Source organism: Etheostoma cragini, chromosome 4 (assembly GCF_013103735.1).
Source record: "Etheostoma cragini isolate CJK2018 chromosome 4, CSU_Ecrag_1.0, whole genome shotgun sequence".
NCBI lineage: Eukaryota > Metazoa > Chordata > Actinopteri > Perciformes > Percidae > Etheostoma > Etheostoma cragini.
In genome coordinates, this window is record NC_048410.1 from 5,858,238 (window position 1) to 5,875,443 (window position 17,206).

The 17,206-nt window shown below is 40.1% G+C and overlaps 2 protein-coding genes across 3 annotated transcripts; both read right to left on the reverse strand.

Annotated features, from left to right (window-relative positions):
• Positions 1-371: 371 nt before the first annotated feature.
• On the reverse strand, positions 372-9,509 carry tfe3b (transcription factor binding to IGHM enhancer 3b). Of its 2 annotated transcripts, none has more exons than XM_034868734.1 (9): positions 9,332-9,509; positions 6,310-6,523; positions 5,985-6,209; positions 5,446-5,541; positions 4,576-4,687; positions 4,419-4,475; positions 3,856-3,931; positions 3,507-3,654; positions 372-943 (listed from the first exon to the last, which is right to left on the reverse strand). In XM_034868734.1, the coding sequence occupies exons 2-9, from the start codon at positions 6,499-6,501 to the stop codon at positions 509-511; spliced, it is 1,341 nt and encodes a 446-aa protein (XP_034724625.1). In that variant the 5' UTR covers positions 6,502-6,523; positions 9,332-9,509; the 3' UTR covers positions 372-508. The 2 variants fall into 2 exon arrangements, with proteins under 2 accessions (XP_034724625.1, XP_034724624.1); XM_034868733.1 differs by having other exon boundaries at positions 3,507-3,672.
• Positions 9,510-9,915: 406 nt separating this feature from the next.
• On the reverse strand, positions 9,916-16,505 carry gnl3l (guanine nucleotide binding protein-like 3 (nucleolar)-like). The gene is made up of 15 exons (XM_034868726.1): positions 16,402-16,505; positions 16,254-16,297; positions 15,377-15,487; positions 15,168-15,284; positions 14,982-15,065; positions 14,529-14,664; positions 14,279-14,382; positions 14,017-14,161; positions 13,837-13,924; positions 13,573-13,750; positions 13,343-13,485; positions 13,118-13,254; positions 12,593-12,759; positions 12,314-12,488; positions 9,916-10,002 (listed from the first exon to the last, which is right to left on the reverse strand). The coding sequence occupies exons 1-15, from the start codon at positions 16,412-16,414 to the stop codon at positions 9,935-9,937; spliced, it is 1,710 nt and encodes a 569-aa protein (XP_034724617.1). The 5' UTR covers positions 16,415-16,505; the 3' UTR covers positions 9,916-9,934.
• Between the last annotated feature and the right edge of the window lie 701 nt (positions 16,506-17,206).

A 17,206-nucleotide genomic window follows, 5' to 3' on the forward strand; every position in this document is an offset into this window, starting at 1 on the left:
TATATATATATATATATATATATATATAATGTTGGCATCTCTTAATCAACTTTGTTATGCCAGTGTTGTGATAAAAGAAACCTCACAGCTCTCTTCTCTATAAATGAGCACATTATAAATTCAAGCAACCTTTATATCCCTCTTAAATCTCTATTTTTTTTAATTTTAACTGTTTTAAAACTATTTAATAATGCATTACCTCTTAATGCCATGTCCGTATTGTACAACATTCCATTTGAATAAAATTGCATTTATAAACCCAGACATGATCATCTGACCAGCTTCAAACAGGAACAATAAAAATTAGGTCTGTATGGTAAAAAAAAGAAGTCAAGAAGAACACACTCTCCTCAACATGTATATTAGTTTAGATCTTATTGTTAGCTATTTTTGCTTTTTTGATTTCAGTTCTACAGTCCTAGAAATAGACTCACGTTATTTAAGGATAGACTGCACTTCCTGACATTCTGGTCCTTACAGACAGTCCCTGACCGCCAAACAGAGCTCATCACAAGTCCTCGTCCATTTCAAGGCTGCTGCTGCGACTGCTGGTTTTAGAGGCACCTGGTGACAAAGGAGAAAACAGAGGCTCCACCGCCCTCTCTGGAGACAGGGTGCACCCATCGTCCATTAGAATGTCTCCCAAGCCCACGTCAGGATAGAGTGCCGAGGCAGAGGTGTCGTCTAGCTCGGCAAAGCTCAGGCTGTCCAGGTCCAGGGGGCTGCTGATGGTGACTCCTGCAGGAGAGTCCGAGGAGGGCGGGGACAGGAAGGAGGCTGGCAGAGGCTGTCCAATGCCTGCCACGCCCAGATTTAGGAGATTTTGGGAGGAGACTCCTCCTGCACTAGGAGACAGAGACGGGCCACTATGTGGGACCTGCTGCTGATGCAGCAGAGAGGGATCAGAGCTCAAGCCGTGGAGACGTGCCTGCATTTCCAGTTCCTGTAAAGAACCGAAGCGCATTTACATTCAGGTGCCATGTTCTGCAATTAGGGTTGGGTACTGAACTAGGTACTTCTTCGGTTATTGACAGAAATACGTCAGAACTACCAAATCACATTAAAAGGTGCAATATTGGGTGACATTATTTCTTATTGACGTTCGAAGTATATTCAAACAAAACAAGACTAGCTTGCCCCTTCCTCCTCCTCGTCCAATCCCATCCCTTCTGTGCTTCCGCGCACTAACCCCACCATCCCCAACCCCCCCAATCCTTCTTGTCGAAACGCTGGAAGCCTGTTTGTGTAGGCTTCGTGGTGCAGGTGGGCAGTTTGTTTTCGTTGCCCTTTGTAGATCCTGGGCTGTCTACAGAGGCCGCGTTTTTTTACAGTGTGTTCTGGGGACAGGCAGCTGTGTCTGATGTATGTGACAACAAATGTTGCTGCCTAAAACACGAGTGACACTGCTTAGAGCACACTTAAATCAAATCGTATTCCGTTACATTTCCTCTGAGACAGGCAGGCATAATAGTGTTCTCTATGCCCTGGTGACTGACTAACAGGCTGGAGTTGGCAAGGCAATTCAAAGGCGCTTTACACAAAACACTGAAAAGCAGTTTAAAAGAGATAGAAAATAACAACCGACTACAACAGAAAGAAAGTTACAGAGCAGTGCAAAATTAAATTAATATTTATTTGATTCGATAGGTTGTGGGGACTGGTTTGGGAGAGGAGACGTTTTATTTTGTGTGGAGAGTAAAATGTTCAAAATAAATAACTAAATGTTCTAAGTGAATAGGATAAGTTTGGGAAAGGAAAGTTTGGGGTCCCCTGCTGGACCTGCTGCGCCCCCTGACCCTGATACCGGATAAGTAGACAAAGATAGATGGAATTATTTTTACTGAAATGAATACTTATTACAGAAGTACCAAATTCCAGGTACAGTTATCGGTAAAAATGTGATTGGTACCCTACCCTATTGAAAATGTTGTTGTGTAATAACACTCAGGAGTGTAACGTAAGTAGAGTAACGCAAAGTAATTTCCCTACAATAAACAATACCTTAAAAAGTAAATTTTAGCTTATAATACTAATAATTTAACTTATTTAGTTACTAAATAATGATAAGGTGATGGTTCCTCTCTGGAACTAGCTCTGGGGACGTGGAATGTCACTACTTTGTGGGGGAAGGAGCCAGAGCTTTAGCGGGAGGTGGAGCGCTACCAGTTAGACCTGGTGGGGCTTACCTCTACCCACAGTCTCGGTTCTGGAACCATACTCCTGGATAGGGGTTGGACTCTTTTCTACTCTGGAGTTGCCCAGGGTGTGAGGATACTCACAAGCACACGGCTGAGTGCTGCTACGTTGGCGTTTACCCTGGAGGACGACTCCCTACGCCTGCGGGTGGTGGTGGGGGGGACGGGGACAATTGTTTCATCTGACCTGAGGCCGTATGTTTTGGACACTCAGGTGAAGAGAGGGGCAGAGCTGTCAACTGATCACCATCTGGTGGTAAGTTGGGTCAGGGGGTGGGGGAAGACTAAATCCCAATTTACCCGAAGGTAGTGCGGGTAAATTGGGAATGTTTGGAGGAGGTCCCTGGCCGACGGACTTTCAACTCACACCTCCGGCGGAGCTTTTCAGGCTTCCCTGTGGAGGTGGACAATGTTCAAAGTTTCCATTGCTGAAGCTGCGGTGGAGAGCTGTGGTCTTAGGTGCCTCAAGCGGCGGTAAACCGCGAACAACCTGGTGGACACAGGTGGCCAGGGAAGCCGTCCGACTGAAGAAGGGGTCTCTCTGGGATATGCTATCCCAGAGGGCTTAAGAGGCAGTTGCATGGTACCAAAGGGCTGCAGCCTCTGCCGTAAAAGAGGCAAAGCAGCGGGTGTGGGAGAAGTTCAGAGAAGACATGGAGAAGGACTTTTGGTCGGCACCAAGGGGCTTCTGGAAAACTGTTTGCCACCTCAGGAGGAGGAAGCGGGTTACCATCCAAGCTGTGTACAGTAAGGATGGGATGCTGTTGACCTCAACTGAAAAGATAATAGGGCGGTGGAAGTAGCACTTTGAGGGACTTCATTTTGTTTATCCTACATTTGCACACAACTTATTTGTGGTGAATGACCGTCAAACACCATCTCTTGTTCAATAAGAAATAGTTTTTGGAAGAAAATATCATATTAGTTTACTAACACAAAAGACTTTTGACTTTAAGGCATATCTATCACCAGATGACATGTTTCTAGTTTGTAGATGTAAAAACAAAAAATCCTAAAAACCTTAAGTGCTAAATATTTTAGGATCAAAACTTAGCTCAGCAACACACATGGTAAACAGAATACAGATTCTCACCACACAGTTGCTTTATCATCTCTGTAGTCTGCAGAAATGTGTATACACTAGTCCTGTGGTATGTATTTGCATCTTTGCAAAACATGCAATTTGGGGACCCACTCCACTGTGCAGTGCCACCACTGTGGTCTAAAAGTTAAGTGTTAAGTGACACATAGCAGCTGTATTTGAGTCTTGGATATGCCACCCTCTAACACAGCTGACCAACAAATACTGACCTGGATGCGTAACATTAGACTGTGGTTTGCATGTTCCAGCTTTTTCTGACGCATCTCAATATCCTTGGCTCTTTGCTGCTCCTTCTGCAACTTCCTGATGTAGTCTACGGAAGCTTTCAGTATGGTGCCTTTATTCCAGCGCATCTCGCTGACATCATTGTGATATCAGTAAACATATATTGTAGACGCAGTGAAGAAAAGAAACACAACAGACACAGAAAAAATATTTTTAGTACACAACAGTTGAAGGGACTCAATTCTAAAAATCAAATTCCATCATTTTGAATTAATCAAGTGACTAAGCAACGGAAAGTGAATAGCCTTTTTGAAAAAATCTGACTGCGCTTACGGGTCACTTGACTTAGGTATCAAAGTACCCAACTCCTTTATACGGTCATTGATGTTGAATCTTCGCCTCCTCTCAACTGTAGACAAGCAAGAAAGTCAAGGCAGAGAGGGAAAACAACATACTTAACTATACCTTCAACAATCAGTTATCACTGAGCAAGCATTTTTTGGTATCATATAGTTTAAATAAAAAGATGGATGACATAACAGCTCCCTAAAAGTGAAGCCAAAACATCTTGATTGCCCCCTAGTGGGTGGCTGCAGTTTAGGTCATAAAGCCTGCCCCCTCAATGTTAGCTGATGGGACATAGACCTAACTTAAACTTTAAAGTACATGTCTTATATTTGTTCCCAAGGCTGGTTTGTGTCAGTTTAGGTAGTTGCCAACATCAATAATACTGATGTGTGGTCAGCAAAAGATTAAAAGACCAAATGGGTTGTCCTAGTGTTGAAACAGGCAAAAGAGCATGGAGTGGAATATGATTATTACTTTTAATATGCATGGTAATACAGCATTCACATTGAACAAAGTTCTCAAAATGGTTGAAATAAAGCCTGACTTACTGAGATTATGGTTGTCTTTCTTCTGCCTTTCTTTCATAAGTGCTTTGTTATCTGCATCTGAAAGACAGATTCATAGTGTTCCATACAATTAAATATTATCAAACTTAAAAAGTCAAAAGGCAAGAAGTCAAAAGTTTGTAAAAGTTCATTACTGTACCAGTAATTTCTCTTTTAACTTTTGGAAGATCAGCAGGGCAGGAGTTGCTGACAGTGAAAGTAGGTGCTGCCATTCCAGGGCTGTGGTATATATCCAAAAGATTTCCTGGGAGCTACAGGAAATAAACACGTTATAATAAATAGTCACTGATTTCCATATGCCGAGAAGCAAATATGTAAAATGAGGTATTCTCCATCCCTGCTTAAAAGTTCAAAACACATTCAAAAATAGAATCAAAGTGGGTAAGTGGTTCAGATAAATTATAGCAACCATGCCACAACAATAAGGCAGGTATTAAAATGACATTTTGAAATTAAAATTTGAATCAACAAATGCTGTTGAAGGATAAAAATGTAAAATCCAATTATATATTTTACATTCTAACATATTAAAGCTGAACAAAACCTGCTGCTATTTCAAAAAAGCATTACCTTACTGTGCTTCTTTTTCTTTTCTTCCAAAAGCATCACCATAATCCTCATTTTATGTATATATTTTTTTCAGCAAAGTTTTTAAGTTCTTTCTATCTGACAAATGAGTTGTTAACCTGGCAGCTACAATGTACCATTTTATGAGTACTATCCATTTGGTCTCCCTTCTCCACTGTCTTGTATCATGGGATACCTTTACCCCGCCCAGGCAGCACTTTTGTGACGAATTGAAACTGAGTGTCAAAAGTATATATTTACTCCTACGACTTCAGAATTCCACACATGAAAGAGACTGTCCATTCACAGAAAAAACACTTTGGTTATAAAACGTTAATGGGCTTGACCTTAAGTCCAGTATTATCCTGTAACTGTAAACCTAAAGAAAAGGAGACTTTAAAAGAAAGTATTTACGGTTAAATAAGTACATTGTTCTTCATACCGTGCTGGGCAACTGAAGACCTGAGTCAATCAACGTAATGATGTCGTCATTAAAACTGGATTCAAGACTAATGATGTCGTCGATCACATCGTCAATCTAGATAAAGCAGATGAGAGAAAAACCCAGTCAGTTAAGTCCTTAGGGTTAAATCTGTCAGAGTAATCAATATTTACAGTATGTATGCTTTGTGCTTTGTAATCTAAAACTAAAAAGAGTGTGTGTGTGTACAAGAGAAGTGCTTGCAAGATTAAACTGTAGGTGCGGTATTTATCATCTTATTGTGACAACAGGCCAACAAGGGTATGATGACAAAAGGCATGCATCATCGAAGTGGGACCTTCGGACACAATATTGCAAAGCAAACAAAAAGTAATTAAGCTAGAAGTTAACAGAAGGTTAGACATTTAACTTCTCCAAAATTGCACTGTAAGTTTGCAGAAATGCAACTATTGACAAGGTTGTGCAATCTGCTGTACCACCAAACCAAACCCACAAACAAGAAGTTAAACGACTCGTATGAAAGCAAGAATTGTCCATACTTCCTCCTTGTTGGATCCGATGTTCAGCAGAGCCATAGGACTGTTAGGGACACTGCTGGCAGTAGGAGCAACTTCGGGGGCAGAACTGGACTGCGGCACAGGGGACACACCCATGGTCTGAGTAGTCGCGTTGTTGCCCAGAGTGGTGGAGAGGTACTGCTTCACCTGTTGCCTCTGTGCCTGCTGGATGTGGTACCTGGTGGGGTTCTCCAAGTGGGTCTGCACCTGATCATTTGAAGAGTTATTAAGAGCTAATGTTCTGACATAATCAGACTTCGCTACATAAAGAACACAAGTGATGAGCATACAAACAAGGTACTCTTACTTTCAGCACCTCCACAGGCACCTGTGCTGGAGGGGGACGGGCAGCATTTGGGGGCAGCGTAACAGAAATGGCTGGAGTGGAGTCAGAGGCCCGGAGCTGAGAGGCAGAGGCCTGCTGCTGGGCCTCACGTCGCTCCTGCTCCTGGGCTTGTTCTCGCATCAGCTGCTGCCTCAGCAACACACGTGACGACATGGCTGAAGAGAGCAACCCAGATCTAGAGATGGAGCAGGAAAACAAACAGAACAAAGGAGCATTATAGATGGGTAATACCAGTATTTCAAAGTATGCAACATGTTTGTGTAAATTCACAGTGGAATCCATAAAATCATCCACTATAGTATTCTAGTGAAGATGCTTTGAAGGCCAATCCAGATGTGGATCCAAAACTGGTATTTACAACATTGTTTCCAATAGAAATTTTGTATTTTCATTCAATCATTTATGAAAATAGGTTATAGAATAGAATTAGCAATAAAGGATAAGCAGGGACTCCTGCTCAAGACCACCAATAAGCTTTAAAGCCCTGTCCACCTACTGCTGATGGTTGGGAACAAATTATACTGTCTTTGTCAATAGAAATTATCACATCAAAAAAATGTTACTGTAAGAAGTAGGCCAACTCGGAAGTACTCAATGACAAAAATATTTTTTTAGTTCCAATCCAGTTTGTCTCATTTGTTATCTGTAATGCTTGATGATAGGCATTATTTTTAACTCTATAGCTATACAGTGCATAATACAGTTTTGCCTCTGTTCCAAAACCTTCCTCTACAATAGCGTGGACTTATAAAGCCCTTACACAAAGACCCAGCCAATACACCTGATACAGACATTTTACCCTGTCCGAGTAAAATTGATAAATGCATGCTCTACGTTTCCAAACCAAATGCAGCCGCACAATTGAAAAGGCATCGTTGCAACTTGCAAGTTGTTTACATGTCTGCAGAGTGCAAAACGGAACATCACTATTGCTTTATCCTACAGTGGGGCTCGAAAATTTGGGCACCCCAGGTAAAAATTTGTATATTTGTAAAAAAGCCAAGAAAAGATGAAAAATCTCCAAATTGCATCAAATGACAGATTAGACATTCATATAATATTTCACAAAAAGTTAGATTTATTTCCATCATTTACACTTTCAAAATAACAGAAAACAAAAAATGGCATCTGCAAAAGTATGGGCACCCTGCAGATCTACTACCTTGTACCGCCCCCTTTGAAAAGTATCACAGCTTAACGCTTCTTGTAGCCAGCCAAGAGTCTTTCAATTCTTGTTTGAGGTATCTTCGCCCATTCTTCCTTACAAAAGTCTTCTAGTTCTTTGTGATTTCTGGGCTGTCTGTCACGCACTGCTCTTTTAAGGTCTATCCAAAGATTTTCAATTATGTTGAGGTCAGGAGATTGTGAAGGCCATGGCAAAACCTTCAGTTTACGCCTCTTGATGTAATCCACTGTGGATTTTGAGGTGTGTTTAGAATCATTATCCATTTGTAGAAGCCATCCTCTCTTTAACTTCAGCTTTTTCACAGACGGCATCAAGTTAGCGTCCAAAATTTGCTGAAATTTTATTGAATCCCTTTTTCCTTCTACTCGTAAAATGATCCCTGTGCCAATGGCTGCAATACAACCCCAAAGCATGATTGATCCAGCACCATGCTTAATAGTTGGACAGAGGTTGTTTTCATTAAATTCTGTGCCCTTTCTTCTCCAAACGTACTTTTGCTCATGCCGATTTTTGTGGTGAGGACGTTGAAAAAGGTTTTCTTCTGATGACTCTTCCAGGAAGACCATATTTGTACAAGTATCTCTTTATAGTGGAAGAGTGTACCACAACTCCAGTGTCTGCCAGGTCTTTCTGGATGGATCGTGCAGTCAAACGCGGGTTTTGACTTGCTTTCTCACACTCCTGCAAGATGTTCTGTCAGATTTTTTTTTTTGGTCTTCCAGATCTTTCTTTAACTTCCACTGTTCCTGATGACGGCCATTTCTTAATTACATTCAGAACAGAGAATATTGGCATCTGAAAACGCTTTGCCATCTTGTTATAGCCTTCTCCTGCTTTGTGAGCTTCAACTATTTTCAGTTTTCTAGACAACTGCTTAGAAGAAGCCATGGTGCTGATTGTTGGGGTAAGGTCAGATGAGTCTGGTTATTTAAAACCTTAAGATTGACATCACTTGGTCTTTGCAGACGATGATTGAGAACAATCCATGATGCTGTCAGGTCTCAGCTTTCCAAAGGGGGCGGTGCATGTTATAAACACTGCAGGGTGCCCAAACTTTTGCAGACGCCATTTTTTTTGTTTTCTGTTATTTAGAAAGTATAAATGATGGAAGTAACATCTTTTTGTGACATATTATGCGAATATGTCTGTTATTTAATGCCTTTTGGTGATTTTTTTCATCTTTTCTTGGCTTCTTTATGCACATTAATACACATTTTTACCTGGGGTGCCCAAACTTCCGAGCACCACTGTATGTGTCAGTTAGCTCAGATTGTAATGAACGCGAACAGTGGTCGTTGTCTGACAACATATCAGAGACTGAATTACCATTACCTTATGTCATGTCAATTTAGGGTTAGATGTATTACAAGTTTAGACACGTAAAATACACAAAATTGTTAGCTATCTTGCGGTTTTCATCATCTCTATTTTTGGTGAGCTCTAATCTCGCGTCATGACAGCAGAGTTCAATAGAAAGCTCAGTGCTGTTGACAGGCCCACGTCCACTAACGTTAACGCTAAAGCTTGCTAGTTTTTATATCTACGCTTTACAGTGGCTTCCCAATTGGCCTAGCTACATCGTCGCCACAGGATCGCCAACTTGAAACAGGTTGGTTCTTTCTGAATTATTTAGACTGTATCAGCAGCGCCTTAAATTAGGACAGTCACGAGAAAGTAAAAGTAGGAAGTTGCCAAGCTAGCTTATGACAGCACCATAGTTAGCATCCGTTAGTTGCCTAAAAAGCTATTGCTATCTAACTGGTTAAATAATTTGAGACATAAAAAAAAAAAACGTACTGTGGCTAGAGATTTGTTTATCGTAATCACAGCCATAAACCTCCGAAGTCCTCCGGTTTCTTTGCCATCTTTAATTTCGCTGAATACAAGCTCCTTAACAGTCGCTAGCCACGGCACTAAACAGTGTTGTTTATCTTGGGCCGATGGACTGAGGTCATCTGACGGAAGTTACCCGGAACACGTTGACTGCTGTGAGGTTACATTTTCAAAACGGTCTATATAGTGCAGGTATACCAGAAGTAAAATTATGACAAAACTCTAGTATTCCAATGCAAACTAGTGTATTTGTGATGCATAAAAATGGAATGAATGTCTTTAATTGATCTCAAGTTAAAGTGCAATATACAAAAAGCTCCTAGATATGGAAGTGTAAATCCCCTGCTGCACGTTATAAAAAGAATCTGCAATTTGTACTAAAAGCAATACTTTCAGTGGTTGTTTTGAACAGGAACATTAATGAACTAGTGAAATACAACTTAACACAATTTGATGAAATTTAATGAAAGATTGAGGGTTCCTGAAGCTAAATATTTGCATATAGATTGTATCACAATCCTGTAGCATCCAAAAATGACAAACTACAAATTTAGTATTTTATTTTAATCAGCTATCTGAAAATGAGAAGTCCATTGCAGCTGTCAAGGTGTCTGATAGTTTGGTGGCAATTTTGTCTGCAGAGAAAAAAGAAGAGAAAACATATTAATGTAATTTTGCATGATAGGGATGAACTATAATTAGTGTCAGTTATACAGCAAATGCATTATTATTTGCAGAAGCTTGCCTGTGTGTGTGTGTGTGTGTGTGTGTGTGTGGTCTTAAAACCCTTTTTTGTATTATTTGTTTTACTTTTGCCATTTTGAAAACGGAGTAAAAGAGGCATATTGGCGTGTTTACAATAAAACTATAGTATTTGTATTGTAACTCCAGATTTTAGGAGTATAAGCATAGCCCTCTAGGAGCTGTTGCTATTGGGTTTATCCCTCACACATGCACAGTCTTGAAGATTTCTTTCACGCCCTGCACAGGCCTCTTACATCCGCAGGCCAGAGATCTGCTCCCAACATCAACATTTTTCTTCAGCCAATGTAAGTGAAGCAGGTGGCCTGGATCTTAGAGGGCTATGCCTATACTCATAGAATCTGGAGTTACAATACACAACTATCGTTCTATTTTGTATAGGCTTTGCCTTCTAAGAGATGTTGATTTAGGCCTATGTCAGGCAACAACTGAATACCGGAAGAACTTCTGAGTGGGGATACGGCTCCTCCGCCACCTGCCTGAAGTCACCTACGGCAATGTGGTTCAGACTGTAAATTAACACTCTCAAAGTAAAAAAAACATTTTTAAAACGGCAAAAGGTACAAGACCGTGTACAGAAATTATAATAGACTAATGGTAGAAGCTCATTCTAGCTGTTCGTGGTTTCACTGTTCTCTTAATACATCCATGGGGTTTGCGGAATGGTAAACGTTTCTATAGTAACAGTGAGTTGAACAAATCAGAGCCATTGTTGTTACACTAAGGATTGTAGGTAGTGAAGTGTTTCTCCATAAGATCACAAATAAAACATGTTTTTCTTAAAAGAAGGAGGATTTCATACAGTCTTCTAATTTCTACAGGTGCAGAAACTTTCGTTTCACAACCTCGTAGCTTGTGGTCTACCTTGGATGGTTTAGACATTATGGCTGATAATCTAAATCTTTATGGAGAAAGGGACTGCTGACCGGAAGTTCTGATTCCCTACTCCGCGTTCCGGAAGCAAGAAGTGTGACATAGGCTTATTAAGGGTGAAGCTGATGTAGTCAATGCCAACTGTGACACCAAAATCCACAGGGAGATAGCATATAGTAGCTCCTCTTCCTTCTCACATTGTACAGGTTTTTTAATGTAACAAAATTCTGTTTTTTTTGCATAAAAACCTGATGGGCTATCTCCATGGCTGGCCTGCTTAATGTTGTGAGGCCCTGCCGCATGGATTCTGAAGGTGCTCCATAATTAAGATTAAGATCATCAATAATTAATGCAAATTCCTCATGGCAATCTGGTGCAAGAGAATGGAGACAATGGCATACCAGATTTAACAACGCATCGAATGCCGTTAAGTGCGGATAAGACAGAGTGAATCATGGTGACACATCGTGCAATGAAAGAGGATTAAAAAAAAAAAAGTCACGGACGGAAATGCCCAAAACGCCATTGCGCAGATGTCAGCCTCTGTCATACCTCTTAAGAGGGCCGTGGGCGCTAACGCTCTTATGGAGTGTGCCCGGAAGCCACTCCCTTTATGCTAACAGCGGGGGTGATAACCTCACACAGCTGGTGAGACAGCCGTGAGTGTTACATAGTGAACGAACAGCTGCTCCTTCTCCTTCTCATGTCTGCCGTGTGTTAAACTTATGTACAGTTTGTAGAACTACTTACACAAAATGCAAAAGCACTTTGGTCACATACTATTTTCCATTCTTTTTATTCATATTTTACTGTCTGCTTAATATGTTTTGTGTGTTGTATGTTATATGGCAGTCTACAAAGTTTTAAGGATGTCCTGCCCCATAGACTGTAAACCTACTTTACCCACAGGTACCAGTAAAGTAACCTAAACCGGATAAACTACCGCCTGTGAGGGGATTGGCAAACCCTTTTGCCAGTTTATGGCAAATTCAGTGTTTGTAAATGCTTCACAGCCTCTACTGTGTGGAGTGCAGCTCTCTCCTGGGACGGTGTCATAAGAATTAGGTTGTCTAACCGCCACTGTGTGAATTAATTTTTATGCATGCATCCCCGATGTATGCTGGGGATGCATGGCAGGGTGAAGGCAAACGAAAGTAACACCAAATATTGATGTGATTTAGATTTTTCTTATGTTTACTCACTTTGCATTTTGTAAATTGATAAAAAAATTACAGCCTTTTTCCACACTTGCCTAAGACTTTTGCACAGTGCTGTATACAGTATTAGAGTGAGACCAATATTTATACAAACCAGCTCTTTTCTGTTGCTTTTTCCTCCTCTTGCCGGCAGCCAGAAGTGCCTGACCCTGCTGTAGAGGATCCACATCTAAGATATCCTTTAAATCTGGAGCCCTGGTTGCAGTTTCATTTAAAGCCAAGACAGTCTTTGACCTCTGAGATTTAATCTCCACTGTCATTGGACCAAACTATTTGAGCAGGAAAGAAAGTTTAAGGAGACCCATTTTACACATTTGCAAAGCGCACAACATACTGAAATTAACAAAGTTGTCAGGACTAAACTGTTTCACACCTCTGGGTCCTGGCTATCCTCCATGGATTCAGTTTCATCTTGAAATTCTGGCTCTTCCAAGGAGCCCGCCACCACTTCCTGGTCAGAAAGTGTTTCACCCTGGCCACCTTGTGTCATTCCAGTGGTTTCCATGCAAAATCCCATTTGGATGTCAGGACAAGAGGACTCTGAAAGACAGCGAAAAGCAAATCCGGCTTTAGAGCAACTACTGCTTCTGTGGGTATTGACAATGGAAGCCAGATAATCTGACAAAACTAATGTAATCTTAGTCTACTTTAGTCTAATCTAATCTTAACCATGTATTATATCATTATAAAAGTATATTTTAAATGTCCTTTTGTGACTTAATCATCACAAGTTAAATACATGTTCTCACTTAAATCTAGTGGGGCTGATAGCTCCAGGAGGCTTTGAAATACCTGCCTTTGGAAATACTTTTTACCAAAGAAAGCAGCCAAATGAAAACTGTTGACAGGGAGGTCTGGATTATCCTGAGGAACTGATTCCACTACAAGTAATATTTACCTGCAAGAACCTCCTGATTTCCTTTTTCCAGCTCATCCCAGTCAAAAGCTTTACCCATCTCTGTAACTATCTCAGCGCTGACATGTGTGGGAAGAGTGTGCGTCTCTGGAGGATGAGTAAAGTAGCTGATCCTTCCCCTATATAACATAACATAACATAACATGCTGAAATTAATACAGTGGTTGATTGTAATTTGTCAAACTTCCAAAATCCCTTTTTACCCACCCTGTCCAGTCCAATAGCACACTCTTTGCGGCTTTGTCAGTGTCAGGCAGTCCTCCCTTTCTAAGTTTGCCTTGACGTCGAGCAAGCATTGCCAAGAACTCCAGAGCTGTGTGAAAGTCTGAAACTCCATAGTGCTCCATGATCTGTATATCCGGCAGAACAACTGTTATGGCAGTGTGCAAAAGACACAATCGAGCAACAGTCTAAAAGATTGTAATGACATGGCATACCTGGGCTTTGTTACAGCGTCGAAGGATGGCTTCAACAGGTGAAAGAGGATCTACAAGCTGTTCAATTTTCACACAGTTACGAAGAATCATGGCTGCATCAGTCGTTGAAGTTGCCATGACAATGCCGGGGCAATCAAGAAGCTTAATGTGTTTGTCCAAATGCACCTCTTGAAGGCACCTAAAATCCATCAAAGTCGTCAGCAAGACTAGTAGGTAACAAACCGGATCTTACAGTGTGGGATCAACATCTTATTGTAAACTTACTTGGTGACACCAGGAGTGGCTCCGATATTACACGCTCGTGTCCGTTTCAAACTGTTGATCAAACTACTCTTTCCCACGTTAGGAAAACCTACAAAACAGGAGTGGCAAAATGATTTCACTTTAGACAACCTCGCCTTATACACAGAAAGATGCTGGTGTATTGCTGGATGTGGCGCTTACCTACAACACCTACGGTGATGGCCGTTTTTATGTCTAGGTTGCGGCAGTAGTTGCCAAGTAGCTTCATCAAGCAATCTGCACCAATACAAGCACTGGTATTAAGAAGCTCTGTGGTGGCTTGTGTAACTGGAACTTTACTGCGTTTCTGTCAATGGCACACGGCAGAGGGAAATATTGTGAAATTATGTTATACCATAACTATAATTAATTAAATCTCAATTGGCATTTTAGATTATCCAAATATGAATATATAACTGCCTACCAAGTTCTTGGTCTGTTGCTGAGTAGATGCTTTGAAAGCTACTGTAGGAAACTCATTACGAAGATACTTAATCCACTTTTCCACAATTTCCTTTGACACCAAATCTACAATCAAAGGAAAAATCCTCTAAGTCAACATTGAATACTTGATACAATAAATAAAACACTAACTTATGCAAATAAATTATGCAATTAAAGACAAACCCTAGAAAGGATATACAGTACTTTCTAAATTTCTTTAACCAACTTACCAATTTTATTAAGTACTAAAACTATCTTCTTGTTCATTCCACTTTGAATAACTGCCTGCTCCACCTGAGGGCATCTGCAGCCAAGAGGGTCACGTGCATCCAAAACCTCCAAAATCACATCTGAGGCCTCCACTACCTTTAAAAAAAAAAAAATGTAATTTTAATACACGGTGCTCATGTTCAAAACTCCATTTGACCATGTGTCAAAGCTTTAGGAACACAGTTACTTATAAGTCAGGAACTCTAAACCAGCCTATGTGTGTATGTATATGAGGATATGGCAGTGTATGGTTAAAAAAGTAGTCTCCGAAATTCATTGACTTTCAGACTGCTTTTAAAAAGTTAGGAGAAAAAGTTCTCAAGTTGCAGAGTGAGAATTCTATGCAAACGCCTATAATTGAAATATTTATAAGATATGAGCCAGCTTGTTGCATTAAAGGAGCAATTACGTACCTTTTTAAATTCTCTATAATATGCCTTTCTTGAATTCTCATTTTCAAAATTTACATTTTTCTCCAGACTCTGCATCTCTGTCTCCTGTGAACACAAAGAAAAAACTAAAATCACTACTGTGGCAATTTGCACAATAAGGAGTTATTGTAATGGCAGTCTGTTTCCACTAAATACGCTGACATTTACCTTCTGCTCAAACTCTCTTTGTCGCTGAAGGATGTCATTCTGAAAGCTTTGCAAGTTCCTTCTCTTCATCAGGTCTTGTTCTCTAGAGATTTTCTGCCTGTCCTGGAGTTCCTGAAGCTTATTAGAAAAATGTACAAATTGAGAGATTGGTTTAATATCAACATGTGTAACATCAAATATAAGTACAGGCAGTGCTTTCAAATTTTCACCCTTTGCTTCCGGATTTCATCTGGGTTTCTGCTGACTTTGACATGCTGCACAGATGACTTTTCTGAATTCTTTGTCCGCCCTAAAGCATCATCCTTTTGTCCATCTTTAGTCTGCAGGCAGGAAAACACAAGATGTATTGTAAAATATAATATACTTTATTTTAGTTAATTATAAAAGACCTCACAATACAACCTAGGTTGTTAAACATCTCATTTACTGTATATATATAGAATAGTAGTCTGTGTGTGTGTGTGAGTGAGTTTATTGTCAAACAGAGAAAAGTATAGTTTTCGATTGAATAGATGTTGACAAAGCCTTCCTCCGAGGACAAAATTTGAAGTTGGAAAAAAAGCTAATAAATTGTAATATATTGAAAATATCGCAATAGGATTAAATACACAATAATATTGTATCGTGAGACAAGAAAGGCTGGGATATATTTCAATATTATAACAACATCAATATAGGAGGCTGGATATCTTAAATTTTGGATGTGTTGTTTTTTTATGGTTTGTAAGGATACATTACAGCTAAGTGATGTATATCTGTACTTACCAGACTTTTCTAGCTAGCTGTTCTTTTATTCGCTTTTACCCACTTAGTCATTGTATCCACATTATTGGTGATTATTTATCAAAACTTCTACGGTTGAATGCTACATTTACACCAAGCCTTGCAGGAGGTACTTTGCAGTCTGCGCAATGTGTTACTTATGCACCCATTACAATACAACTTACGCTAACATGGAGCTGGGAAGTCCTGTTATCAGACTAGGCTGTGTTCTTTAAAGTTAAGGCTCAACTGCCCGGCAGGTTCTGACCTAGCTACAGCACTAGAAGTTAGCCACAACATTAGCCTCTAAACGTTAGTGCTTACCTTAAATTTTCCGATAAAGCCGAGACGTTTAGCTCGTTTTTGTTCTGTAAAACGTTAAGAAACGACAGAATCCATTTGAATCCATTTAAAACCATCAACAGTTATTAACTGAGCGAATACATTTAGTAAATGCCGATGAAATACGTACTAGCTTTCGACATGCCTTGACCCGAGCCTTCTTTGACTTCACGTGTGTGGCAAGAGGGTGGACATGCGCACACGTCACCTACAACATCCGGATACTTGTCAAAATAAAAGAGCGTTGATTGTCTCCATGGCTGGACATTTCCAAGGTTAGTTGACTGATTTTGTTCAATCTGATTATTCCTGTGTTTTCATTGACAGCACTGTCTCCGTGCACATAAATTTAATCAGGTAATCACGAAACGCTTGAAAACACGAGTGAAACATTCGTTCAGCTTTTCTTCTCCACACCCTCCCTATCACGGGTCTTTTTTTTTTACAGTCTATGGTCTAAGTCAATGAACTTACAAATGTTATTAATGCCATTCTCCATGGATAAATGACACGCTGGTAAGAAGAAGACCAAAAAAGTGTGGAAAAGCTAAATGCATTAAAAACAAACATTATTGCCAACAAACAATAATAATGCACATGCTCTGTTTGCTTAAAAGGTTAAAAACCCTCCAGTATCAGTAGCATCTGTACAGTTATCCAATAATTTTGCTTCCTCTTTCACTCACAAAATTCAATTCACTCCACATGATATGTCTGGTCATTGTGTCAATTTAAAACCAATTAAAATAAAACATCTGAAATTCTCTTCCTGCTGCCTTACATGTTGCCATTAGGCTTACTCAAAAATGTTACAAATTGTTTGGCTTCAGATCTGCTACAGATTGTAAACACGGCTTTCCTCAGGTATCTTCTCACAGGTCCTGAAAACTACAGTCATTTAGCCAGTGTAGACAATTATAAGGCCAAACCTTCCA